This window comes from Chrysemys picta, chromosome 7 (genome assembly GCF_011386835.1).
Source record: "Chrysemys picta bellii isolate R12L10 chromosome 7, ASM1138683v2, whole genome shotgun sequence".
NCBI lineage: Eukaryota > Metazoa > Chordata > Testudines > Emydidae > Chrysemys > Chrysemys picta.
The window spans coordinates 94,698,637-94,724,715 of NC_088797.1; the positions used below are offsets into that span (position 1 = coordinate 94,698,637).

The 26,079-nt window shown below is 43.1% G+C and overlaps 2 protein-coding genes across 8 annotated transcripts in view; one reads left to right on the forward strand and one right to left on the reverse strand.

Annotated features, from left to right (window-relative positions):
* The window catches only part of STAMBPL1 (STAM binding protein like 1), a 36,638-nt gene extending 32,984 nt beyond the window's left edge, over positions 1-3,654 (forward strand). For 2 of the 4 annotated variants that reach the window (XR_255669.5, XM_005292507.5), the window contains one exon: positions 3,341-3,654. Coding sequence is in view for 3 of the 4 variants with exons in the window: in XM_005292507.5 (XP_005292564.2) it covers positions 3,341-3,397 (57 nt within the window). In the remaining variant the exon portion in view is untranslated. The remainder of the gene's footprint in view (positions 1-3,340) is intronic. The other 2 variants (XM_042856836.2, XM_005292509.5) reach the window with 2 other exon arrangements.
* A 3,093-nt stretch (positions 3,655-6,747) lies between these two features.
* ACTA2 (actin alpha 2, smooth muscle) overlaps positions 6,748-26,079 on the reverse strand; it is a 36,323-nt gene continuing 16,991 nt past the window's right edge. Inside the window, exons 1-9 of one of the 4 annotated variants that reach the window (XM_005292510.4) lie at positions 22,321-22,456; positions 19,496-19,666; positions 16,996-17,124; positions 14,773-14,883; positions 13,454-13,538; positions 13,190-13,351; positions 12,754-12,945; positions 9,169-9,350; positions 6,748-7,042 (exon numbers count right to left, since the gene is read on the reverse strand). In XM_005292510.4, the coding sequence (XP_005292567.1) occupies positions 6,899-7,042; positions 9,169-9,350; positions 12,754-12,945; positions 13,190-13,351; positions 13,454-13,538; positions 14,773-14,883; positions 16,996-17,124; positions 19,496-19,624 (1,134 nt within the window). In that variant the 5' untranslated portion in view covers positions 19,625-19,666; positions 22,321-22,456 and the 3' untranslated portion in view covers positions 6,748-6,898. Of the gene's footprint in view, positions 7,043-9,168; positions 9,351-12,753; positions 12,946-13,189; positions 13,352-13,453; positions 13,539-14,772; positions 14,884-16,995; positions 18,915-19,495; positions 19,667-22,320; positions 22,457-26,079 lie in introns of those variants that run through there. The other 3 variants (XM_065552049.1, XM_065552048.1, XM_065552050.1) reach the window with 3 other exon arrangements.

Below are 26,079 nucleotides of genomic sequence, written 5' to 3' on the forward strand. Positions count from 1 at the left end.
ACTTGAGAAATATAATATCAGCCAGAAAAGAAGCTTTCCCACATTAGGATGTCTGAGTGCTCCCTAAGCATGGAAAATATACTCCTGTTGTCCTTCTTAACAGCTGGTCAGTAGTCCCATGCCAAGAGGAAAAGGGCCAGAGAATTCCCACAGAAGTTTTCCATGATCACTTAAGAGATTCTTTTCCTAACAAAGAATCACAACTGACTTCCCCAGCTGTGATGTCCAGTAAGCCTGCAGAGCTAACAGCCATCATGAAGGATAATTTTCTCTATTGAACCTCTGCTTCCTTTCACCCTTTCCACCAGCCTTTCAGAAGCCATTCCAGTAACCACAAAGTAGTTTTCCAGTTCGTTGGGTGGTCAAAGATTCTAATGTGCTCTTTACATGGCTAAAGGGTTTATAATGAGAATCTGTGACTGAACAGTTAAATAGTCATTAATGATTATCAGAAATGTCATTCCGTTGTTTGAAATAAAGGCAATATTCCTTCTCTTGGCAGAGTTCCCAAATATGGAAACAGGGCTACTGGAGTGTTAGCCAGAATTGATAAATAAGAGCACAGACTTACTGCACATAGAGGTACAGCCTCTCCCTTGGGGAGTGGAAGTGGAATACAAATGCTGGAACCCAAGCTCTAGTTTCCTTTGGGGTGGGATTTTCAAAAGTTGACCATGAATCTAACTCTGCCCCTGTTGACGTTAATGGTAGTTTTCCCATTAATTCCCATGAGACTAGAGTTAGGCGAATGCTGAACACGTTTGAAAATCCCACCCCAGGTTGTTTTGGCTCTTGTTACACTGGCTCTTGCTCCTGAACATTACAACCATGTTTTGAAAAGGCAATCCCAGGCTACGTAGCTCACTTCCTTCTCTGTACAAGGCACCAAGTACACAACTGCTATCACAAAGCATGGAGATATTACGTTTCCCACAGAGACCAACGTAGCTCACCCTGTCATCTTATAACTTGTCTTCCAGTGTTACAAGTCTGTCCTATGTTTCAAGTCTCTGTCTTCCATTGTGGGTGCCTCTGCTGGTTTAGCCTTCTCCTTTGACTCACAAGTATTAAAGCTGATGTATAACATTACAAAATCCTCCTGTCAAGCTGCCTGGAGTGGTTCAGGAGCATGAGTACAAACCTCAGGACAAACTGTTAAGAAACAGGGCACACATCAGAAATTGGTTGAGAGTTCTATACTTAGATTTCACCAGCCAAGGATCAAGTGTGAATGTTTCAGGCCTTAACATGGAGTCACAGACAGTCCCTTTAGGTACTCCAATCTGTCCTGCCACTCAGGTAAGCTTTCCTTTGTGAGAGATGGTCCCTTACACCAAAAATAACAACATTCAGGTTATCCCAAGTCAACTGCACTAATGATCCTATACCAAAGACAATGCGTGTAGCCAATCCTATAATAAATTAACCAAATATTTATTAACTAGGAAAAAGAAATGTTTTTACAAGGTTAAAGCAGGTAAACATATGCACATAAATGAGTTAGTCTTAGGTTCCAGAAGGGGAAGAAAAGCTGCTGTAAGCTATGTCATTTAGGGCTAATCCAGGCCAAGAACTGGGCCACTCTTGCTTACATTAAAAATCTTTGCCCTTCATAGTTCAAGCAGAATCAAGATAACTTCTTCTTGACAGGGATTTTATTCCCCTTCCCCAGAATTCAATCTGATGGGCTGTGCTCATGCATGCCGCCTCTTCATGCGTGTAGAGGGGAGCAACCCACAATCTCTTCTCCACTGATGTTGCACAATGGTTCAGCTGGTGTCTATGGGCTGCCTTTTGTGGGACAGAAGATGACACCTCTTGTGATGAACTAGTATTTCACACTTGTTAATTCTCCTCTTCTGCCTATGGGGGTTTGCAGTTCCATTGCAATTGCTTCTATAGTTACAAAGCAAACATTTAAATATTACCTTAAACATGGACTACAGATAGTGTGTGTGAGATGAATGCAGGCAGCTACTTACACACATTTCATAGAGCCTAAACACATTTTTTTTTTAAATCTACACATATTTTAACCGTACTAACACACAGGTGAACAAGACTGCTTTCCTGCTATGCATTTGTCAGTGTTCACTGAGACCTATGGGGCCATGGCATGAGCTGGCACCTACTCTGCCAGTGTCACACTCTCTTGAACCAGAACCTAATGGTTATGTTTTGAAGCCAGTTTATGGCCAACAGTGTTTGGCTGTTTCCAAACATATTCAATCATTTAGGGCTAGATTATATCTTTAAGCACAATCTTGAGTGAACTGTAGGGGGTAAGAGAAAACTCCAGAGGCATTTTGCCTCAAATACCCCCCAAAAGGCACAGGTCCGTCTCTGCTTCCCCCATCGGAGTAGCAAATGGCAGCTGACCTTATATCAGCTGAAAATTCTGACATATCTGAAACTAGCTCAGTTTGGCTGGCTGGTGCATTACTGGGGCGGGAGTATAGTTTAGGCTCTGCCCACCTGTCCCAGATGAGGAATAGTGAGCACCCAGCTCCCCCTTTTCCCTGCATATCCAGCCAAGCTACAGGCAGCCTAGTCAGATACAGAACTGAGAGCACAAGAGTGATAGCCTGTGGCAAAAATCTAACCCTTCAGCACTGTTCTCTTTAAAGAACACATGGCGAGTTTTGCAGCTATAGTCACTTTTCTGTTAAACTTTCAGTCCATGCTTGCAAAGTTAACCCTGTACATGTTAACAGGCAAACTTGGGAGCCAATAAAACTTGTGCCTAAATAAAACAGGCTCAAAACTTAAGAGGAAGCCCCAAACCACATATCTCATTGGAGTCCAGCCCAGTTTGGTAGTGAACAAAAGTGGCTGCCATCTAATGGGTGCTTGTGGCCTATATGAAACGATTTGTGGGTTTTAGGTCTGTGGATACGGCAAGCCTCCAAAACCATGCTGACAACACTGGTTGACCCTTATTAGCAGTTTCAGCAAAGGCATCACCATGTGAATACAAATAACGTCAGAACTACCCGTTTTGCCATGGTGGTAGAGCTGGTCAGGGGTGAGGAACATTGGCAGAGTAGTATGAGAGAACTTGCAGTGCCACTGCCAGTGGCTTACTGTTCTATTGCTAAATAGAGAGTGTTGGTATCCAGAGCTGTTACTCAGCACCTTAGAAAGTACTGGGAACACTGAAGGAACTTTTTTGTAGCTGTCACTGAGAAGAAAGCAGAAAGAACATACAGGATATGAAATAGCTCTTTTATGATTTGGTTTGGAACTGGACCTGGTGCTCATGCAATTTTGCCTGACATTCAAATGATATATTACCTTCATTGGCTGCTGTCAGTGAATAATGGGTTGATTTCTTTTACAGACCTGTAAACATGTAGTTGGGACAGAAACAAAAATAATTGTGCTGGATCTGAGGTGATGCTGATGGAAGATAAATGGCCTACCAAACAGATGCCCCAAGTAGAAAAATGGCTGCTGGATTTTCCAATGATGTTTTTCAGCAATTACTGATGTTTTATATTTATACATTTTAGATTTAATGGTTTGATATTTATTGCTCTTGCCATTTTCAAGTTATTTTGTTCTGTCAAGACAGAGTTCACAGTGAATTAAAACAAAAGCTGTACATGTATCTGAATAACACGATACAACAATAAAGTGAGCTTCAAACAACAACACTGGTAAAACATGTACAGTGCTGTTGAGGTCAAGGTCCTTGTCATCAGGTATTTTCTGTGCAACAGATTTTTCAACAATGGTATTCTCTAACCCTGGCCTTCCACAGGCAGTATCCAGTGGTGAGCTGGAGCCGGTTCGCCTAAACTGGTTGTTAAATTTAGAAGCTGGTTTAGAACCGGTTGTTAAAGGGGTGGGCAATTGGGAGAGGGAGGTTTTTGTGTGTTACGCCGGCCCGTGGGCCACATCCGGCCCGCCTGAGCTCCCAGCTGGGGAGGCTCCCCTACCTTCCCCCCTCTCGCAGAGCCTCAGCATGCCGCGCCGCCAGTGCTCTGGTCCACTCCTGGGCAGCTCTGCAGCTCCTGCCACTTTGAACAGCATGGTAAGGGGATGGGGCTGCAAGCGCCAGTGGGCTGTGTGGCAGCCATACACGCTGCCCTGAGCAGCATGGTAAGGGGGCTGGGCTGGGCCGGGCTGGGAGGAGGGGTTGGATAAGGGACAGGGAGCGGTTGGAGGGGGCGGAGGTTCTAGGGCGGGCGGTCAGGGGATCGGGGGGGTTGGGTAGAGGGTGCAATCTTGGGGGGTCTCGGGAGGGAGTGGTCAGGGGACAAGGGGGTGAGGGGTTGATGGGTTGCGGGTTCTGAGGGGGGGCAGGGGGCTTGTACTCACTGGGCGGTTCCCTACCGGGTCTTTGATGGGTCTGCAGGGCCCGCCACCAATGTGCCGCCAAAGACCTGGAGTGAGTCAAGGGTCTGCCGCCAAAGAACAACCCTGCCCTGCCCCGACTCTGCCCCCTCCCTGCCCCTATTGGACCCCTTCCCAAATCTCTGCCCTGCCCAACTCTGCCCCCTCCCTGCCCCTATTGGTCTCCTCCCCAAATCCCCGCCTCTTCCCCAGCACGCCGTGTTCCCCCTCCTCCTCCCCCCCCCCCCAGGCTTGCGGCCAATCCGTTTTGCAGGACAAGCGTAGGGAGCCAGGGCAGGGGAGAAGCAGAACGTGGCGCTCAGAGGAAGAGGCGGAGGTGAGCTGGGTGGGGTCTCAGGGCGGGGACTGGGGAGCTGGGCTGTGCTGGGCTTTCCCCGTGAGCGTTCCCTCCAGCCCCGGAGCGGCAGCAAGGCTCCACCTTTGGTGAATATGCTCAGTGGGGGAGCGGCCATCCCCCTGCTCCCGCCAGCTATGCTCCTGGGCGGCAAGCCGCGGGCGGAGGCCTGCCGGTTGCTGTGTAGGCGGCAGCCAGGCGGCTTTCGGCGGCATTCCTGTGGGGGGTCTGCTGGTCCCGCGGCAATTCGGCAGTGGGGACACCGATGGTGCGGCACTGGTGGACCTCCCGCAGGCGCACCGCCCAAAGCCGCCTGCCTGCCGTGCTTGGGGCAGCAAAAAACATAGAGCCGCCCCTGTCCCTTAGACAGTGTCAGGAAGCTTAGAGATGCTGCCACAGGGAACAGCAGATATTGACAGTCCACCACAGATCCCTGACTCCAATGAAGGCCTCTACCCACGTACAGACCTTCCTCCTGGGGCAAAGGCTTGAGTCAAGGGACACCAGATGGGGCAGAGCCTGGAGAGAGGAGCACAGTGGACTCATGTGTGACAGACAGAATTAAGACTGCTGCAGTCTCCCAGCAACCGTGTAAAATGGACTCGCTATTAATCAGTGAGACCCTCCAAAAGGGAGCACTTATGTAATTTAAGGGTTTTTATACCCCAGGTGTGGGGAAATCAAGGCAATACTTGTCTGTGGTGTCACACCAAGGGGGAATCCAGCATGGCCTGCCTTATGACAGAGCCCATTGTGCACATAGTGACAGCCCCTGTCCCAGCTAGGTCTTGATTTTTAGATTTCCACCTCTTAGGCTACAGAGACTAACAAGTGGGTCAGGTGAGGGAGGGGGCATGTAGGGTAGCAAAAATAAAAAGTAATCTGAATCCATGAGAGAGAGAGAGAGAGAGAGAGAGTTAGTCACTCAGTGCATGCCACGGATCTGTTCGGCTAAAGATGGTCTTTGCAAAAAAAACAAAACAAAGAAAGACATGCCCTTGATGGGATGCGTGTTATGTAGTTATTGTTCCCAACTTCGTTGTAAGGCACAGTTATAGCTGCTCCCTGGAAATTGCTGAGAAATGTATTCACGAATCTCTGACAAACTCAGTATGTACTTTCCAGAGACAAGGTTGCGGCGGTACTGTCTTTTATTGGACCAACTTGTGTTGGTGAGAGCGACATGCTTGTGAGCTTACACAGAGTACTGACCTGAAGACAAGCTCTGATAAGTTTAGAAGGCTCTCTTGCTCCCCAACAGAAGGTGGGCCAATAAAAGCCACACCTCACCCACCTTGTCTTACTAATAGCCTGGGACTGACACAGCTATAATATCACTGCATATGCACTTTCCTGACAGCACTTTCATTGACTCAGGCTTGAGCTTCCTCAGATCTAGTGAGAATAAAATTGTTAAACATTTATTTCATTATCTAAAACAATGGTCAAAAATCAGCTGCAAATAAAATTCACCAAAAGGAAACTGAGAACTATCAATCATTTTAGCTGTTCTGATTGTGATCCCAAGGAAATGTTAGGTGATTAACCTATATTGGTTGTTCTAGAGGTAGCCAAAACTCACAGCACTAAAATAATATTGCTGAAGTCAGTCCAGCCACCTAGCGACCTGGTCTGAATTGAAGCCCCAGTTCACCCTGATTGCCACAGCTTAGACACTTCAGAAATAGGCTGCTTGGCTCCAGTAGAGAAGACAATACCTTGACAGTACCTTTCTGAGCAATGCCCTTGCATTGGCTGACACACACGCACACCCCTGATGCTAAAAGAATGGGTCAGCCCCACACAAAGCCTGTGTGTATCAATCAATAATACTAACAGCTACAACTTGTTGTGATGACACCAAATTGATGGCTCTACTTGGGGCTACTCAGCATCTCTGAAAATCAGGTCTTCTATTTAGGTGCCTAAATGTGAATAAGCCTGGGACAGGTACTGAAGTGTATTCTGACATTACCACTGTTGAATGAAGATGAAACCAGTTCCGAAGCCTCCCAGAGAGCACACACACCCTTTTGTAAAATAAAAGAGATTACTAGACACATATTTACTATTTATTCAAAAAAATACATGGTATCCAATTAGAGCCATTATTATGAAAGAGTTTGGAATGAAATTATTAGAACGTATTTATTCCTGAATACATTCACAGCAATGTGCTGAAAAATACATATACAGATAAGCAGATTAAAAGCATTTGCGGTGAACAATGGATGGACCAGCTTCATCATACTCCTGTTTGCTGATCCACATCTGTTGGAAGGTGGACAGGGAGGCAAGAATAGAGCCACCAATCCAGACGGAGTACTTACGCTCAGGAGGAGCAATGATCTGGTAAAGAAAAATACCACCTGGTGTTATGGGGTAAATGTGTTTGGTGACAAACTGACTTAAGCAATGATATTGATGTTAATGGAACCCCTTTGGAAAAGCTGCAGTGGCATCTATCACATTTCATTAGGCCACTGACATGTGAGCTATGGGCCAATATTTCATAGTCACTCAGTGTATAGTCTGAGCCTAGCTGAGACTGAGAATTTGAGCACCCTCCCAGTCAAAGCAGTACCAGTGACTGCAAGTGAAACAGGGGAAGCTACCATCCTTGAAACATTTAATGCCAAACTGGCTAATGGATTGGAAATATATTAAGGAACAATCCTGCAAGTGCAGAGGGATGGACAGTGGATCTCACACTGTGGTCTGTGGAGCCCTTTCCTGATGGCATGGAGAATATGGTATTTCAAGAGCCAAGGAATGGAGGGGTTGGGGTGACAGGAGAGAAACTTTTTTCCGAAAGTGATCAGTAGAAAGAAAAGATTGGAAAATGCTTGGAGTAGGGGCAGGGGCACCAGAATGGAAGGAGGGGGAAAGGAGGCCATGGCCCCATCACTTTTTACCTGCCTTAAGAGTGAGTGGTGATGAGGAGGTGCAGAGGAGTGAACAGGGGGCAGGACCTCGGGAAGAGACAGTGTGGGGGCGGGACCTTGGGGGGGAAGGGAAGGAATGGGGGCGGGGCTACAGTTTGGGCAATGGTGGCCCCGCCCCACACTTCTAGAACACTTCCAGCACTCCTGAGTAGGGGCCTGATCAAAGCCCAGGAAAAGCAATAGCTGTGTCTTTGAGTCTTTAGACTCCTGGCATTAGTGGGAAACATGTTAAATTTGGGTAAAATTTTCAAAAGTTCCTGAGAGTGGGATTCACAAGGAGGACTTAGGTGCCCTGCCACCATGGGAATTCACAACCCTGGCTTAGGCACCCAGGCTCCCTGTACATTGCATGGGGAGAGTTCGTCCCCTAACAAAGAGATTCATAGAATCCAGCATGTGAAGAATGAACGGCCTAGGCTAGCCAGTGCAAAATGCTGAGGAACTGGGTGTTGCCTAAGCCCTGCCCCTCAAAAGGGTTAGGTGCCTAACTCTGAACAGGAGGGCGGCACCTCCCTCCAGTCAGGATTCTCAGCTGTGAACCCCCTCCTGGAGTCAGGTGCCTGAGCCAGGCCAGCCCTTTCTTAAGAAAAACAAAGGAGGATAAAAAGCTGGTCCTTTTGCCTCTCTTCCCAATAGCCCTGTGGTTAGAGCAGTCACTTAGGGTGTGGGAAGCTTGGCTTTAAATCCCCACTCTGTAGAGCAGGGGCTTGCACCCGGAGGAGTGCTCTACCTACTGGTCTATTGAGTATGCTGGGTGGGTCTCAATCCCGCCTGTGGAAGCTGCCCCACTTTGTATAAAATACTTAAATATCCACTGGACGAGAGAGCAAGATTGATTCGATAGTCTGGTGCTTACGGCACTCACTGGGATGTGGGAGACCCCAGCTCCAGCCCCTGCTCCACTTGGTATAAAATCCTTAATTAGTCATTGGAACGTCTTCAACAGCTGAGATAGAGAGACTCACCCCAGAACATCCCAGCGCCCAGTGGTTAGGACTCTTATTTGAGAGGTGGAAGACCTGGTTTCAAGTCCCTACTCTACATCAGGCAGGAGGATTTGAACCTAGATCTCCCACATCCTGGGGGTGTGTTCTAACCCCCAGGTTATTGGGTTTAAAGGGCAGCTGCACATCCTCAGGCTGTGCTTTGTACAGAGCCCAATCTGGTATGTGACAGTCCTTGGCCAGGCACACGGGGGGGAGTACGCTCCTACACAGAAAGAGCTGATGTAACTTACTCCATGCCGGGAACAAGGGAGGAACTGGGATTCAGTCACAATTCATTCTCTGCTCTTCTTCTGGGGCAATGCAGTTACCTGCCACCCCTTACTCCGGGCAGATTATACAGTTACAGTCTAGCCCAGAGTAAGGTACAGCTCATCATGAATCAGGGTGGCAAAACTGGCCTTTTGCTAGCAAGCAGGGTATGTATTAGTGATTACTTGAGAAAACATGCACATGAAAGAGCTGAACTCCTCTGGCCCACACACACATTTTTGCAAAAATCTGCCTACAAATAATTGTGCTGTACCTTGATTTTCATAGTGCTGGGAGCCAGAGCAGTGATTTCCTTTTGCATTCGGTCAGCAATACCCGGGTACATTGTAGTACCACCAGACAGGACGTTGTTTGCATAAAGGTCCTTTCTGATATCAATATCACACTTCATGATGCTGTTGTAAGTAGTTTCATGAATGCCAGCAGACTCCATGCCTGTGAAAAAATAGCAGAAGGTTTAGAATAAGCAATAAGTAAGTAAGTAGTCTTAAAACTATTAAGTAAAATGAATAGAAGCTGCTGTTTAGAAGACACCAGTCTCCAAAGCTTGTGCAGAGTCATTTTGCTGCTAACTAAACTACTTAGGGCATGGCTACACTTGCAGATGTAGAGCGCTGTGAGTTAAACCCGCCTTCGGAGAGCACAGTAGGGAAAGCGCTGCAGTCTGTCCACACTGACAGCTTCAAGCGCACTGGCATGGCCACATTTGCGGCACTTGCAGCGGCATTGGGAGCAGTGCATTATGGGCAGCTATCCCAGCATGCAAGTGACTGCAATGTGCTTTTTAAATGGGGAAGGGGGGTGGAGTGTGACAGGGAGTGTGTTGTGTGTATGTGGGGGGAGAGAGAGTGGGTTTTGGGGGGACTGAGAGCATGTCAGCATGCTGTCTTGTAAGTCTCTCTCTCTCACACACAGCATTCCTGGCTGTCAGAAACGGAGCTTTCAAAGGGCATATCCGCATTCCTACAGTGATTCAAAACAATGACAAGAGTGGCCACTTGATTTAAGGGGATTATGGGATGTTTCTGGAGGCCGATCAGAGCGCAGTAATGCAACACCTCGTTCACACTGACGCCCCGGCGTTGTAGCCAAGGCGCAGCAAACGTTATTCCATTCACTGAAATGGAGTACCAGCAGCGCTGTAGCCGTGGAGTCAGAGTGCTCTCCGTGCCTTGCCAGTGTGGACGGGCAGTGAGCTAGGGCGCCAGGGGCTCCTTTATTGCGCAGTAACTCGCAAGTGTAGCCAAACCCATAGAATATGTCTATGCTACAGCAGCACAGCTACAGCGTTGCAGCTCTGGTGCCGTAATGTAGACACTTCTCATGTGAATGGAAGGGGTTTGTCCACTGATGTAGTTAATCCATCTTTTTGAGGTGGTAGCTAGGTCGACAGAAGAATTCTTCTGTCAAGCCAGCTGCATCTACAGTGGGGGTTAGGTCAACCTGCCTAGGTCACACAGAGTGTGAAATTTTTCACAGCCCTGAGTGATGTAGCTAGGCTGATCTAATTTTTAGGTATAGACCAGGCCATAAGTCAGAAGTTATTTGGGGCACAAACTGCTTGTATAATTGTTTCAAACAAGAAACCAAAGGGTCTGGAATGAAAGAGGAGTAGAGTCTCCATTAGAATTTTCCATCCAATTTCAAACAGACTACAAGAATTCCTTACAGCTTTACTGAAATTGTTTGTTTTAAAAAAACCCTACGTATGTCCTAGGAACGTTAGGTGTGTAACACTATTATTGCTGGTTGGGAATCCTGCCCTCTCACAAGACTTACAGGTGATTCCATTTGGTTTTGTGACAACCTATGCTCAAATCTGTTCACTAGCATGACATGGTGCTAACCTAGGGCACAGACACCAAATATACTCCGGTTTAGGCAGCCAATGTACATAAGAATTAAAGTGACATTTTTCTTTCATCTACTAGCACATTGAAAGCACAATAGTGACACTTCCTAGTTAAAGAACACCTCTGGGAGGAAGTACAGCCTTCCTTGGCTATTTTTTAAATACATGGTTATATTACTTTACTATTTCTGTCTCCTGACGGGATGAGTAATTCTTACCACCGGGTTTCCTGTGTGAATCTTTGTATTTACAAATTCATTACTCACTTTCCAAAAGCATTCTCCAATTTTGCTTAAAATCTGCTCTGTGCATAAACCTCTTGCCAATAAACTAATTGTTCTATGGTAGTTATGAAAAGCATACACAAAAGGGGACAAATACAGTCAAAGCAAATTATGATTGTTCAATATTTATATTACAGTAGCATCTAGAGGCCATGATAAAGATCAGGACCCATTGTGCAAGGTGCTGTAAAAATAGGTGTGAGAAGATCCCTGCCCCAAAGAGTTTACAATCTAAGATGATGAGCAGCATACAAAGAATATGGAGATGTAATAATTTTCTTAACACTGTATGACCTGATCAGTGAGGTGAAATTATTGTATATTGGATTATAAGACTTTCCTGTATGAATGTATTGATCCACCTTAATAGGGGGTATGAGAAAAAGAAGCAGGGAAGCAACACAATATACGCAACTTACCATTTCCTAGCAAACACTTGGAGGGAAATTACAATACAGTGGCCTACCTCCTGTCTCCAACCCAAAGTTACACACCAATTTTGCCAATGTGGGGGAACATACATATCAAAGCTCTATAAACAATTAAATAGCTTGTTCTCTGGGAAGGAGGGTAATCAAAAGAATGAACAGCTTTTTAAATGGATTCTCCTTGAACCAAAGGGGAGTGAAATTTTTTTGTGAGTAAAGGGAACAGACTATGTAATCCAGCCCCTATGGGCCTTAGGGGTCTATAGGAAGCTAAGACCGGGATCCCCATGTGGAAGATGGATAGACACCTGGTAAGCAAGATATTCATCAAGTCTGGCTACTGCTGAAAGACCTAGTTTTTCTTAAATGGTTTTGACCTAAATAAATACTACTTTGCTTTAAGGAGGCTGCTTGGTTACTGGGTACCACTGTCATTGCTCCTGGAGAGAGCAGATTAGCAGGTGCTGAACATAAGTCACATCTGCTGAGGTAATCACAGCTGATCACTGGGGAGCACAGCCCAGAGCCTGTTCAGAGAGTGGAAGAATCCCATGATTCCACCCCAAGAGAAATTTAAACCTGACATTTGGAGAGACCAGGAAGGGTCAGAAGTGCCGGTATTCGCAGCTTTCATTTAATGGTCCTACGATACAGAAGGAAAACAGAAGTGAATTTTGAATTTCCAGTGGTGTCTATGGTTTTATAGGAAGTACACAGGGGTCCCAGGGAAGCAATGATCAATGAACAATGATCCTGACAAAGCAGAAATAAAATCTTCAGGCCAAATTCTGAGCTGCTGTGGTGGCTAGGACTCCAGTGATAGTTCACCCACTTAAGCCAGATCTGAATTAGACCCGTTTTTTTAAAAGCATTAATTTTGGATCCTTAACATGCATCAGCTTTGTCTACTAATGGGCTGGGGAGTGACTTGTTGGTCCAAGGCTATTAAAGCACAGTAGCTGACTGTACAATATATGAAATGATGCTCATCTCTATTTAGGAGAACAGGAATGAGTAGTTTTTGTTTTTATTTTGAAAGTGTTTATTACTTAGCTGATGAACTGTGACTTGACATTAAACTCCTTTACATGAATGGTGCGGTTATAATATAGACCCATATTAATGGAAAATATATACTAGAGCATATGCATCTATAGGCACCGTATGCTATAGTCTAAGGAAACGAATGTGGAGCAGGGTATGGATAGGAATTAAAGGAGCACAGGGATGAGCTATTAACATAATTTACCAAGAGAAGAAATTGATTAACTTACCAATGAAGGAAGGTTGGAACAGGGTCTCGGGGCAGCGGAAACGCTCATTACCTATGGTGATCACCTGCCCATCAGGCAGCTCATAGCTCTTCTCCAGAGAAGAGGAAGAAGCAGCAGTGGCCATCTCGTTTTCAAAGTCCAGGGCCACATAACACAGCTTCTCCTTGATGTCACGGACAATTTCACGTTCAGCTGTTGGCAGGACTCAGACTTTAGAATGGGAGTTAAAGATTCATGCATTTTAACCGATTACCCTACGAGCTTTTCCAAACAACTTGTGAAAATAAATCCTCTCTCAGTAATGCTCAGTGGGTATTTTATATTCTGCTCAATTTCTTTATGCTTCTGCTGCAGCTCTAAGAACAACCACTGATCTTTTAAAGCTATCACAAATTTTACACATTAAGCAAATCTTCTCATTTATTATTGTCCTTACCAGTAGTCACAAAGGAATAGCCACGTTCAGTGAGAATTTTCATGAGGTAGTCGGTTAAGTCTCGGCCAGCCAGGTCCAGACGCATGATGGCATGGGGCAGGGCGTAGCCTTCATAGATTGGCACATTGTGGGTGACACCATCACCAGAGTCTAGTACAATCCCTTTGAGAAAGGAGTACAGATGTCAGTTGACCTCAGATTCCATGTTTTAAAAACTGTTTAAATTTCACATTTTCCCTTCCCCAAAATCCCAAAGTCACATACCTGTGGTACGTCCAGAAGCATAGAGGGACAGAACAGCCTGAATAGCTACATACATGGCTGGTACATTGAAGGTCTCAAACATTATCTGAAATGTAACAATAGCAAATCACTGTAGCTATAGGCATTTATTTTTTAAAATTACAAACAATAAGTAACTCGTTAGAGAGGGGGAAAGGGGGGTTTAGTACAGATTATTGGCAAGCAGTGGGGAGAAAATCAAGGGGTATTCTATCTAAATTCTAAACATGTTCTAAAAATAGAACACCAACTATTCTGGATTTGTTCATGTGTGCATTTTCTCTCTCACACACACACAAACACACACACAGCATCACTTATAGTATTTTATTTCCATCAAATAGCTGAGATCAGAATTTTGAATGGAAAAAAAAGCCATTACTCTTTTTTAAACTAGCCTTTCATTTTAAAAAAAAGATTTAAAAGCTGAAATGTGGCAACTTGTATACGCTAGTTCAATGACCTTAAAAAAAGTTTAAACTACAGAAATGTAAATTTGACAACTTTTATTGGACCAACTTCTGTTGGTGAAAGAGACAAGCTTTTGAAAGTGTTTGAAAAGCTTGTCTCTTTCACCAACAGAAGTTGGTCCAATAAAAGACATTACCTCACCCACCTCGTCTCTCTAATATCCTGGGACCAACATAGTTTCAACAATAGTACAAACAATTTGACAACTAGCCACTTTGTCTGCCCTCCCATCCATAACTATTTTATGTACAATTGTTGTGAGTAATTGTAATGATCATATAAAAATCATACAGAATCCACAGAGATTGAAATGATTTCAGAGGAAGTGTCTCAATGCCATTACAGTGTCAGAAAGGGGTTTGGGTCTTGGTCCTTTCACCATATTATAGCATTTAAAAAATATGGTTAGGAAATCTAATTTAATCAGGGCAAAGGATAGAAATTCAGAGCTCTGACTGCTACTTTATATTCAACACCTAACTACAATTTCTAAATTTGTATGAACTGTGGTACATAGTAACCCAAAAGTGACTAGGTTTTTCTGGAGTTTTAGCACAGCAGATAATGAGTACAATAATACCTTCATTCTGAATGCTCTTGCTCCTATAAGGTTAAACATTATTTCATTAATTTAATTGACTTACTGGGAAGCTTTGATGTGGGTGATCTCTGTTCATGTGATTCTCTAGGTATGAAAATGTATCCTTTGTTACTTGTCTCTTAATTTACCTGGCACCCTCATCTGTCATTTGCTCTGCATAGAAGGGAAGCACTGACCTTTCTAAATAGCCAGTAATGATCCTTCTGTATTCAGATACTGGTATGCTTACCTGGGTCATTTTCTCTCGGTTGGCTTTTGGATTCAATGGAGCCTCAGTAAGCAGAGTAGGGTGCTCTTCAGGGGCAACACGCAGCTCATTGTAAAAAGAATGATGCCAGATCTGGAGGCAATAAGAAAAGGCAACATGAAGAAACATCAGCAACCAACAGTCCATAAGCATTGCAGTTACTTCCAGCCACATACCATGCCCCACAGCTACAAGTGCTTCTAGCACCAGAAATTGGCCAACAATATCTGACGTGCAGTTATCCCAGATGGACATGACTGAATTCATAGTGGAAAGCTAAATGATCAGCATCTGCAACCTACTTCAGGTTTTACCACTAATAATGTTTTGCTTATTGTAAATCAGTTTTGGGACTCCTAAGTTAATACAAAATAAACACATTGAGCTTCAAAAAGCAGATAAAGCCCTTTATATTGTTTTTGATTTAGAGAAAAATGTACAGTGAAACAGCATCCACTGAAACAACTTGGATCACAGTTCTGTTTGGATTAATTATTTTTTTTCACACTAGCCATCTGTCCATTTAGAGAAGGAAAGAAAACCTCTCACTCCAGATGGCAAGGGAATAGGTCCATGAAAATAGATTTACCTGAACAACTTAGAGACTGCAATGTGACTCTTTGTAGGCGGAATAAACTATAATAAAAGTGGCATCCATACAGGCAATGATCAGTTTTTGTGTATACACACTGTTCTTTGCTACAATAATTTTCTGACTCTTTCTAATGAGCAACATTGGTAAAATAGGACACACCTTAGGATCCAATGAATTTGGCCCTTCAGACCTGGGGCAGACTCCTCAAAAGTTCTATCAGCAAAGATTGGAGTTAAAATAGTCTTGCAATTAAATCCAGTTTCCCAATATTCCTCAATGTGTCTTTGGCGTTGGCCTCTATCTATAACATCTGCATGGCTCTGTAATACCGTTCAGTAGATAACAGGGCTACTGAAAACTATTTCCTAGATGGAGAAGACTAGATTTCATGGGTGAATACATCCTGTTCTTGTTTGTAGAATTTCTCTGAGGCCAATTGTTTCCTAAGAATTCGTGACTAGCCCCACAAGCAATTTGCTTTTATTCCAAGCAGATTCAGTTTAAAAATAAATAAATAAACAAAAATACTGTATCTATTGTCTTCCCACTATTAACTTTCATTCTTCCCAAATACAAAACCTTGGGCCAAGTCAGCTGCAGTAAAGGAGTTAACATTCTGATGAACAGTAACATCTTGTACATTGTTTCTTTGTATTGAATTTTATATGTATATATACACCTCTACCCCGATATAACGCTGTCCTCAGGAGCCAAAAATAATCTTACTGCGTTACAGGTGAAACCACGTTATATCGAACTTGCTTTGATCCGCCGGAGTGCGCAACCCTCCCCACCCCCCTGGAGTGCTGCTTTACCGCGTTATATCCGAATTCGTGTTATATCAGGTTGCGTTATATCGGATATTATATACAATATAAATTGTTTTCAAAACATTGGTGATCACAGATCAGTTTACACTTAGGGCCTTTGGACTGGGGAAGTGTCATTATCTTGCTAAAGCGCTGATCCTTCTGCTGTTAAAGCCAATAGGAAAACTTCTGTCTAGGCCAGAGCACTTTTGTGATGTGTTGTACTGCTTGCACAGTTCCAAACTGCTCTAGTTCTGTAGAACTACTTTAAATAGCTACATCATCAACATCTTATAGATAAGTTTCAACAGTCTGTGGCAACAGACCTGGTTCTAGAGGCACTAAGTCTTGGATTTGAATGGTGGCTCTGCAATTGACTCCTTAGGGCCCCGGTCCTGCTAAGCATATGCATAACATTGCTCACATGAGTAGTCCCACGGACTTCAAAGTCATGGGTGAGTTTAAATGCTTTGCAGGATCGGGACACACGTGGCCTTACCCAAGTCAACCTCTCTGACTCAGCTTCTCCATCTACAAAATGGGTATAATATTCACATACCTTACAGTAACTAGCTAGGTGTACACATCATCTTGGAGAGTAAAATAATAACTAACACTGATTAGCTCTGGGGTGCTGCATAGATGTTAATTATTACTAGATCAGCTCCAATATTCATAAATAAAATACAATACTACTGGATAACATGACACTTCGACCTTCAAATTACTTTGTAATCTTTTGCTATTGCACCCAAGTAATTATGTCTATTGGTGACATAAGTAAACAAAATGTTTAAATACCTTCTCCATGTCATCCCAGTTTGTGATGATACCATGTTCTATGGGGTATTTCAAGGTCAGGATACCTCTCTTGCTTTGAGCTTCATCCCCTACGTAGCTGTCTTTTTGACCCATACCCACCATCACGCCCTAATAAATTACATAAAGAATGTGACTATCACAGTGAAAGGTGCTAAGAAGCAATCAGAATACTAACTGTGAAATGAACATATGCAATTTTAACTGCTAGCAAGTTTACAAAACATTCATTGACTACTAATCTTGGGAGTATTACTTTTATCTTTAATACAAAAATTACATTGTTAGTTTACTTACAATATTATAAAGCTCTGGAGTTCATGTTCTTATTATAATTAAGTATGTAGAGTAAGCAACACAAGCCTAATATAAAAATCATCAATACAATGTAGAGAAATTAAAGATGGGCTTTTAAATAATAATTCAATCCATAAGTAGTAGTCATGGAAGAAACTATCACTCAACCAAATACAAATCTAGAGGGAAAAAACTCTGAATAGTGCCATTTAGTGGTAAATAATGAACACTATATTTTTCAAATTTACCCAAGGGCCTGTCTGTATTTTCCAGAGTGGAAGAACAGCTATCACTAGCTATTAAAAATGTTGGCAATTTTGAAAATGTAAACACAGTTGGCTGCCTTAACTATATTGTGTTCTTGTCAGAGCCTGATAATTACATACTCCAACCCTTCTGTTTTTCAGACTGATCTATCTTGAAGACTGATTACTTTGATCTTGTGATCTATGATGTCTGTAGCTCCGTGAGACAGTCTGAGAGCTGATCCAGGATGTGGATGATTCTAAATAGCTGCATTCAATTGCATGCAAGCACTTATTTTCATTATGACTAATCTGTTTTTGAGCAATGAATATCATCAGTACACTGGCTATAGAAAATGGCATTTGAATTACTATTTATTATTTGCAGTATGCTTGTGCCCAGAGGTCTCAAGCAGGATCTGGGCCCTGTTGTTCTAAGTGCTGTACAAACGTAGAGGTATATCGGGTCCCTTTCACAAAGAGCTTACAGTGCCAACCGCTATTTGCATGGTCGCTATGCAGCCTCGCTTTAGAAAAGAAAAGGAAATGGAAAAAAGGAATTCTTTGTAAACTTGCCCCGGGGGTGGGGGAGCCTCTGATGGCACAGCAGCATCCTCTTGCTCATGCTGTGGAAGTCTCAGGCACTTCGCTTTGGAGCGTCTCGGCCATCCTCTCCATGAGACCGGGCACTTAAACCATTACAAGGTACCCAACAGCACATGCAATGAATTGTCCAGTATAATAAGCATAAAAAGATTCAAAATGGGTAGTAGCTGCCACTTTGTTTTACTCTAGCTAATCTGTCTCGGACACAGAACAGATGTAATTCAAATGCCATGCTGTTAGCTTCTTTCATAGTTACGAAAGCAGACCAGGAAGAGAGTGAACACTTTCAGCTACAAGGTCAGATCATGGGCTACATTAGGGAAGCTTTACTCTCCTTACAGTGTTACAGTACTAGGACCTGATCCAAAGCCTCCTGAAATCAATGGGAGCCTCACAATTGTCTTCAGTGGGCTGTGGTTCAGGTCCCTAGTCCTAAATTACCCTAAAGCTAATTTACCACCGGAGGATTCCCATTGCACAGGGATCCTTGATTGGAGCAGATCCTAAAGCCCCCAGTCCCAGCAGCCATCCCAGCAGGGTGTGAGCTAGGTGCCTCAGCACCACAGGAACTGCTTGCCGCTTGCCCTAGCTTGTTCTGCTAAGGATGTGGCTCCTAAGCTGTGTAAATTCTATAGCATTCAGATGAAAAATGCCTTAGCACACACGATACAGCCTGTCATATGTTATGTTGTAAAATACTTATCTGGGAACTAATCACCCCTATCCCCCGCCTCCAAGCTTATGAAATTCTTTCTGGCAAGTAAAGAAAGCAGAACAAGGTTACTAGGAAAGCTGGGTGAAAAAAAAAATCAGAAGTTTTTAAATTTCAGTGAAAAAAATGGCAACATTTTTTGGACATTTTGTTTTAACTGTTTTTTTGTTTTTGGCTGTGTTTTCAAACAGCTTTTAGAGTGGTCAACATTTGTACAAACAGCTAATTTTTTTTAACCACAGGAAAGCAGAGAAGACGGTGGGCCCAGTGACAGGGTGATCCAGAGCCAAGGGAAAAAGAAGGAGATATTGAAAACTTTCGGGAAAAGGACTTCTCCGCCAGACAACTGATCAGAGCTAACTCAGGCATGTACACCTGCAGGGCCTGCATGGTCTTATTTTATCTGGAAATATCATACAAATTAATGACTTGCAACTAAAACACCTGGCTCTGTGGTCTCACCAGATCAAACTAATCAGGACTGGGGCTGGTGAGTACTTTCAGGGAAGAGCTGGGTGCTCCAGGAAATGGTGTTGATATCTAAGGAGCTGAGTCAGTACTATCTCTAATACATTCTGTTTTACCCCCATGCTGTGCTTGAATAATTGAACTGATTATTCACCTGGTGCCTGGGACGACCCACAATGGAAGGGAAAACTGCTCTTGGAGCATCATCCCCAGCAAAGCCAGCCTTACAAAGTCCTGATCCATTGTCACAAACCAGGGCAGTGCTGTCCTCTTCCTCACACATCTTCTATGTCAACGTCCGCAGGCCTTTCGGACAAAAAGAGCCCTACAAAAACAACACACAGACAATGGAACAATTCTGCAGGCAAAATGCAGGGGCTGCTGCATGAAGTGGACCTGCCACAGTCAGGATATGCATGACATCCAGTAGAAACAAGAACGTTATTAATAGACAATGTAAGGATTCAAAAGAGAGTGTTAATCTCAGAGTGCAGGAGCCTCATATTCCACTTGCCCTGCAGGAAGGGGAGGTGTTTAAAACAAAAACAAAACAACCCCCAGGAATTCAATGTTATTCAGTGGAATTCCCCCTGAAGGACAGGAAGTCTGATCTAGGAGAGATGGAGTTTTAATGGCTTGAGGATGGTACATATATTTATATTTTAGTGTATACATTCAGTGTTCAAAAAAGGTGCTTGACTGACAGCTCTAGAGATAAAAGGTACATTATAGGAAGGGGCAGTGCAAGTTTCCCAGTGCTACACATCGCCAGGCCAAACCCCTGCCGTGGATGAACACTTCTAAGGGTGAGAGGCTAACTTGCCATGGGCTTCTTTGAGTTTGCCAACAATGTTGTCAGATGGGAACCATTATAATAGTGGCATTTTTGTTGTGGAGACTAGAAACAGGGCTAAGATGGACAACTCATTTCATACACACAATTGTTTGTTTAAAAAGAGAAAGTGATTATGCTAATCAAACCCCTTTCCTAACAGTATTCTAGTGCTCCAGCGAAGATGTCCTTCCTTGAAATTAAAGTTGGAAATCATAGACAGCATCTTCATCTAAAACAGCCACAAAACACACTGCAGTTTCATTTCAAAGTTGTCTAAAAGATCACTCTCTGCTACTATCCATGTTTATTTTGCCATGGTTCCCAGATGGAGTAAATACCACTGAAATTAGTTCCCTTTCTAAAATGATGTTGAAAGGAAAGTGACACATAAAATGCTTTGAAGTATTTTGAATGAAATCAATGAGAGAAACAAGTATTGTGCAGAGCTGCAGAGACACGTTTGTCAGCAATTCATATTGTTAGGGAGAATCCTCTGAATAGCTCTGGACCCACTGTTTGGCTTGCAAAGGCCTACATGTGGAATTAAATGTTTCAAAAATGTGTTGAGGGCTAAGTGAGACAAGGACGAAAAGAGACACAGCTGACTGCACACACTCATTAAGAAATTCCGAAACGGGGGTGTTAGAAATGTAGGAAAGGGTGGGAGTCAGGTTGAAGTGATGCATTGCTGAGGTGAAGTTGAGTCTATGTTGGTTGGCCCTCAATAGCAGAACAGACTAAAGAGTGAAAAATGGAAAATTCTCCCAAAATGCGATTTGTGCTGCTACTGTGCAGAAAAGGAATCCAGGAGACACTGCCCAGTTCAGATACTGTATGCTGAATAGATGCTGGCTGCCAGAAGAAAAGTTGATACATAAATGCTAACTTGAAATGTTCTAGGTTTTATGTATTGGGGAAAAAAGGAGGAGTTTTATAGTTGTACACAATTGTCCATTTCTTAGGGGCAAGAGCTATTTATGTTTAAGCATTCACTTAATGGAGTACGACTTATCTACCATGCATGAACAGCCCAGTTTGGAACAAATCATTTCCTAATTAGGAAATAGACTCTCAAAAGTCTGCTTTTGGAACAGAGTTCGAGGTCAGGGGTTTGCTCAAACCAATGCAAACTAGTACTGTGCCAAAAATCACTTGGGGGAAGGGAGAAGGAAATGCTACATTTCTGAGCTTAGTGGACTCTAAATGAAAACCATATTTAGTAATAAAGCACCAAAGTTGAAGAAATCAAAGCTGAATGATTTCAGGCAGGACTCTCTGCTGCCAAACACTGATTTACAGCTCAGGACTGCCATGGAGTGCAGCAGTAACATTCTACAGTAGCAATCAACACAACATTCTGGAAAAGGTAAATATGCACTATACATCTCAGGTGATTAAAGCATGGATTTAGTTGCTACCCACCTTGTTGCTGCATGCTTTCTGTTCAGAGAGAGAGAGAAAACTGATCCCAGAACCCTCCCACACAAGACTGATAAAAGATTTCAAACTCATAAGAAACATTCTATCTGTAATCCATTCCTTATATAGAATGCTTGGTGTTTTACACTATGAGTAGTTTTCTGTGTAAATAGACATCACCATCATCATATCATGCTAGACACCAATATCACCATCTTTCACATATTTAGCTAATTTAAAAGCATGTTTCCAATAATCTTTTCTAACCCAGCATGCCAATGTACAGGAAGTCTACAGCACTAAGACACATCCATGAGAAACCGTAAACTGAATCCCATCCTACAGCTAGATCCAGTGGGCCAATTTAATCCATTGAATCCAAAGCAGATATACCAGGGGTGAATTTGGCCCAGTGTGTTTAAATAGGAACTCTGTCACAATTCCAATCATGTAAATATTTTAAATATACCTCTTAATATTATTTTACTGCTGATGAGACAGGTGAAATGACTTGGTAGAACTAAACTTTTTCCAAGACTGTAAAATATCTTAAATAAAAAGGCAATAAAATATAAAATGATTGGAATGTTTATCAGTGCAATTTTAATATGAAATACATGACAAGTTACAGAAGAATAATACATCCTCCTGAACACTTTCTGCTTTTTCTTTGTTAATAAAAGTCCTCCTGAAATCTGTCAAACTGTTGGTTCAGTGCCACTTACCCTGAGAGTGCTTGGCTGTGGATAGCTGCTCTGGGACGGTACACTGTGAAGCTGAAAACTGCTGGTTATATAGACCCTTGGCCTGTTCCCCTCCCACTAGCTTCCCAAACAAGGAGCAGAGACAAACTTCAAATCCATCTCTCAGTCTAGCAGAACCATATAGGGACCTCAGCACAAAAACCTCTGATCTGGGTGGCCACGGGTCTTTTCCACTGCATTCCACTGCACTACTCCTGAAACAGGAGGAGAATTCAGCTGTGTAAGATAAACACAGTAAAACTTCAGGATAACTGCTAAAATGCACTGAGATACTGTACCAGTGGCAGAGAGATTCATCTGCAAAATACAAAGTAGCATAAAAAGCTAAGGAGACAGCAGCCAGTTATAGAAAGGGGGTTTCTAAAAAACCCCTGCCTTCATGTTCACATTAGCTAAAGATTATTTGGCAAAAGCAATAAAAATGATTGTGGAAAACACACGAGTTGCTGTACTTTGCCACAAATGCTGTTGAAAGTGGCATATAAATAGATGACTCCAGTAGATCAATAGCGCTAATGGGAATAGGAGTTCTGAAGGGCATTCTCATTTGGCTCTCTGGGGCACATAGTTATGTAAAGGCACAGTAGAAATGCTTTAATTCTGTACTGATTGTAAAGCTGCACTGTAAGAACAATCCCTTGTAGACAGACATTGTTGATGGGCTGGAATTCTTTTACTTCCCATAATTGAGTTTTAAATCACTGGAAATTCCAGGCCCAATTCTTCCCTTGTGTTACTCACTGGACAAACTTGGTCCATTAAATTTATATCTCAGACATGTTTTCAGATATAGTTTGCTGCATTATGAGCCCACAGCTAACTCCACAGCTATATTTAGTGATCAAAATGAGGGTTTCTACTTACATATTGAAAAGTTATTCCCAGGATTTTACAGCTGTAGCCAGCTGTTCTCTACAGAGGCAGACTCTAGTAGCAAAGCTCTTTCATGGGATAACACTGTTTTGCCATTAGGCTTGTAGTAAAAAACAGAGACCAAAAACCACATTCTCTAACATTTGCATCACTGAGCCATTATGAAAATCAAACTGCCCCAATGAGATGAGATGAGATCACTGCTTTATGAGCCTTTTCTTAACCGGATGCGTGTGGCTGTGTGCACATGCCCACAAAATGTTTGGTGTCTAATCCTGTAGCCCTAATGCAAGAAAACTCCCATAAGATTTGAATGGGAGTTTTCCCAGTGGAAAGATTTAAGGATTAGTTGGCATCCTTCAGTCTCGAGAGGCCATGGGTATGTGCCCCTGAGAGGTAAAGAATTTACTGGATTGGTTTTATGGCAGCTGTGTATGTGGCTGAAGAGACCCACTTGAGAGGGACAATCTTTGCAGCATCTGTCACATTTAAAGGTGACGTTTCGAGCCTTTGGGCTCTGCCTTCTACAAGCTCTTTTCTCCTCTGCTAAGTTGGACGGCATCCTCTTGTAACTCCGAAGACCTTTGTTAAGCCCGTTTCCAAAGGCTGCGGTCTTGAGTGTGATCTTCCCAGTTGTCCACATCCATGTCCATTTATTTGAGGTCTCGCTTCACACATTCTTGAGACACAATTTTGGGCATCCTATGGGTCTTTTTTCCAGATGCCAATTTGCCATAGAGGATGGCCTTTGGGATGCGCCCATCATTCATTTGGCACACATGCCCAAGCCAGCAGAGGTGTCTCTGTTTGAGGAGTGTTGGGTATCTGGCATGCTTGAGCACCTCACTGTTGGTGACTCTCACTCCAGGAGATTCCAAAGTTTTGACAAAGACAACGCATATGAAAGCTGTCGAGCCTCTTTTCCTGATGAGCGTATAAGGTCCATGTCTCACTCTCATATAAAAGTGTGCTGATAACACATGCACACAGATCTTTGTGTGTTCTGTCAGTTTGTTGTTTTGCCATACTCTCTTGCTCAGTCTAGACTTAAGTATTAGGCAAGTAGTATTGGTAGTAGATGGAAAGAATTATCGATAGAGGACCAAAAGGAACTTTTAAGGAATTTATTTTCTTTTGAAGGTCAGAGAAGGAAACTAACGGAAATTATGGAGCATGGGCTACAGAATTATTTATGTAATGATTTCCATTTACCCATCACAAGGGTGTCTGGGCATGTGGTATAAAATAAAAAAACCCAACAATGTGAACTTCCCACAACAGTCAATATAAATAGACTTTTCCTTGTATTGCTCCAGCTTGTCACCATCAAAAAAATAAAATCTTCTCCAGGAAAGAATAATAGTCAAATAAATGGTTGACCAAAATGATGTATCTTGTAGGATTGTCTATAAATTAGTATGTTCAAATCAAAGGGCATGAGAGTTTCACATCCCAGGACCTGCCCCTGAAGATAGCTGGGCCTGATTTTAATACACACCAGTTTTACATCAGAGTAACTCCATTGGCATCTTCAACTATGCCCAACTAAGGACCATCAGCCACAGCATTACAATTGATCTTAGCTGTGGCAATGGTGTATAGAGAGAGGGAGGAAATTTTGAAGGTAACCAAATCCCAGTGTATACATGTGGCTTTACGCATTGAATTGGATCAGGGAGCAGTAAAGTCAGTGCAATGCATGCAATGACAGATGTAACTTGTTCGTGCTGATCCTGTCCACTAAGCAGGCGAGTCCCTATGCCACCTGATGCTTCCATGTGGTCTTCAAGACTAGTCACAAACGGAATGCATTGGAAGAGTCCAATCTGGAGGTGTCAGATATTAATGGCTGGGGGGAGTCCTGCACTAAAGAAAGCTTGTCACCGGTTAGGTAACAGCAGGTTTTAAAACATGTTGCAAGCTATCACTGCTATCTGGGAATCCAAGATCAGACCAGGTCCCAAAGTAGCCAAAAGTAGTGAACCTCCTAGGATGAACATACTCTACCAATAGAAAGCAGTTCCAAATCCTTGCCAAATCCTCTAGTTGCTCTCATGGCCAATCAGTAACATGACTGTTGTATCCAGACTGAGGCTCAAACAGCTCACTCTCATCAACATCCCTGCTTCAGCTAGGTGCCAGGGAAGCAAGGAAATAACATCACTCTAGCTTGAGGAAGAGGAAACGTAGAGTAGATCTTGGATATTTATCCTTTTCGGGGATCTCACCGTGAATTGTTGTCACAGGGACATTGGAGACATACTCTGAGCATGGGAGAAAAAACAGCCTAGTCAAGTGGACTCTATCTTGGCGACTTAGTATTTTTATTATTATTATTATTTGATGCCAGACAAGTAGGAGGCCCCAAATAGAACAGAGCAGAATAGCAAAGAAGAACGAGGCTATTGAGAACCAGAATCTAAATACAGCATGTGAGGGGCCAAATTTCTAAATCTGCCTCTAGAACTCCACGTGAACAGTGTGTGCGCAAAGGTGTGTGAGCGTGTTCAAAACCCTGCATTTTTGCCCATACCATTCCCCATTGCAGTTCTCAGCATAGATGGCATGGCAGAAGCATGGTCAGGAGAAAGGGCATGATGAGACTCGGGGCTTAAAGCCACTCTTGTCCCTTCTTCCTGCTCCCCTTTCATCTCTTCTCAATGGGACCAAGCAAAGCTCTGGTGCACTGAGGATCTGGTTCACGGTCTTCAAGTATTTTTCAAGACATCCATGGCAAAGTTAATTACCGATTCCTTTTATTTTTTTAAAGGTATTGACTTAATTTATCATGTGAATTTTGAGATGTGACACTTACAGAAAGTGTGCTTGGGAATCCATGCTAGCAGT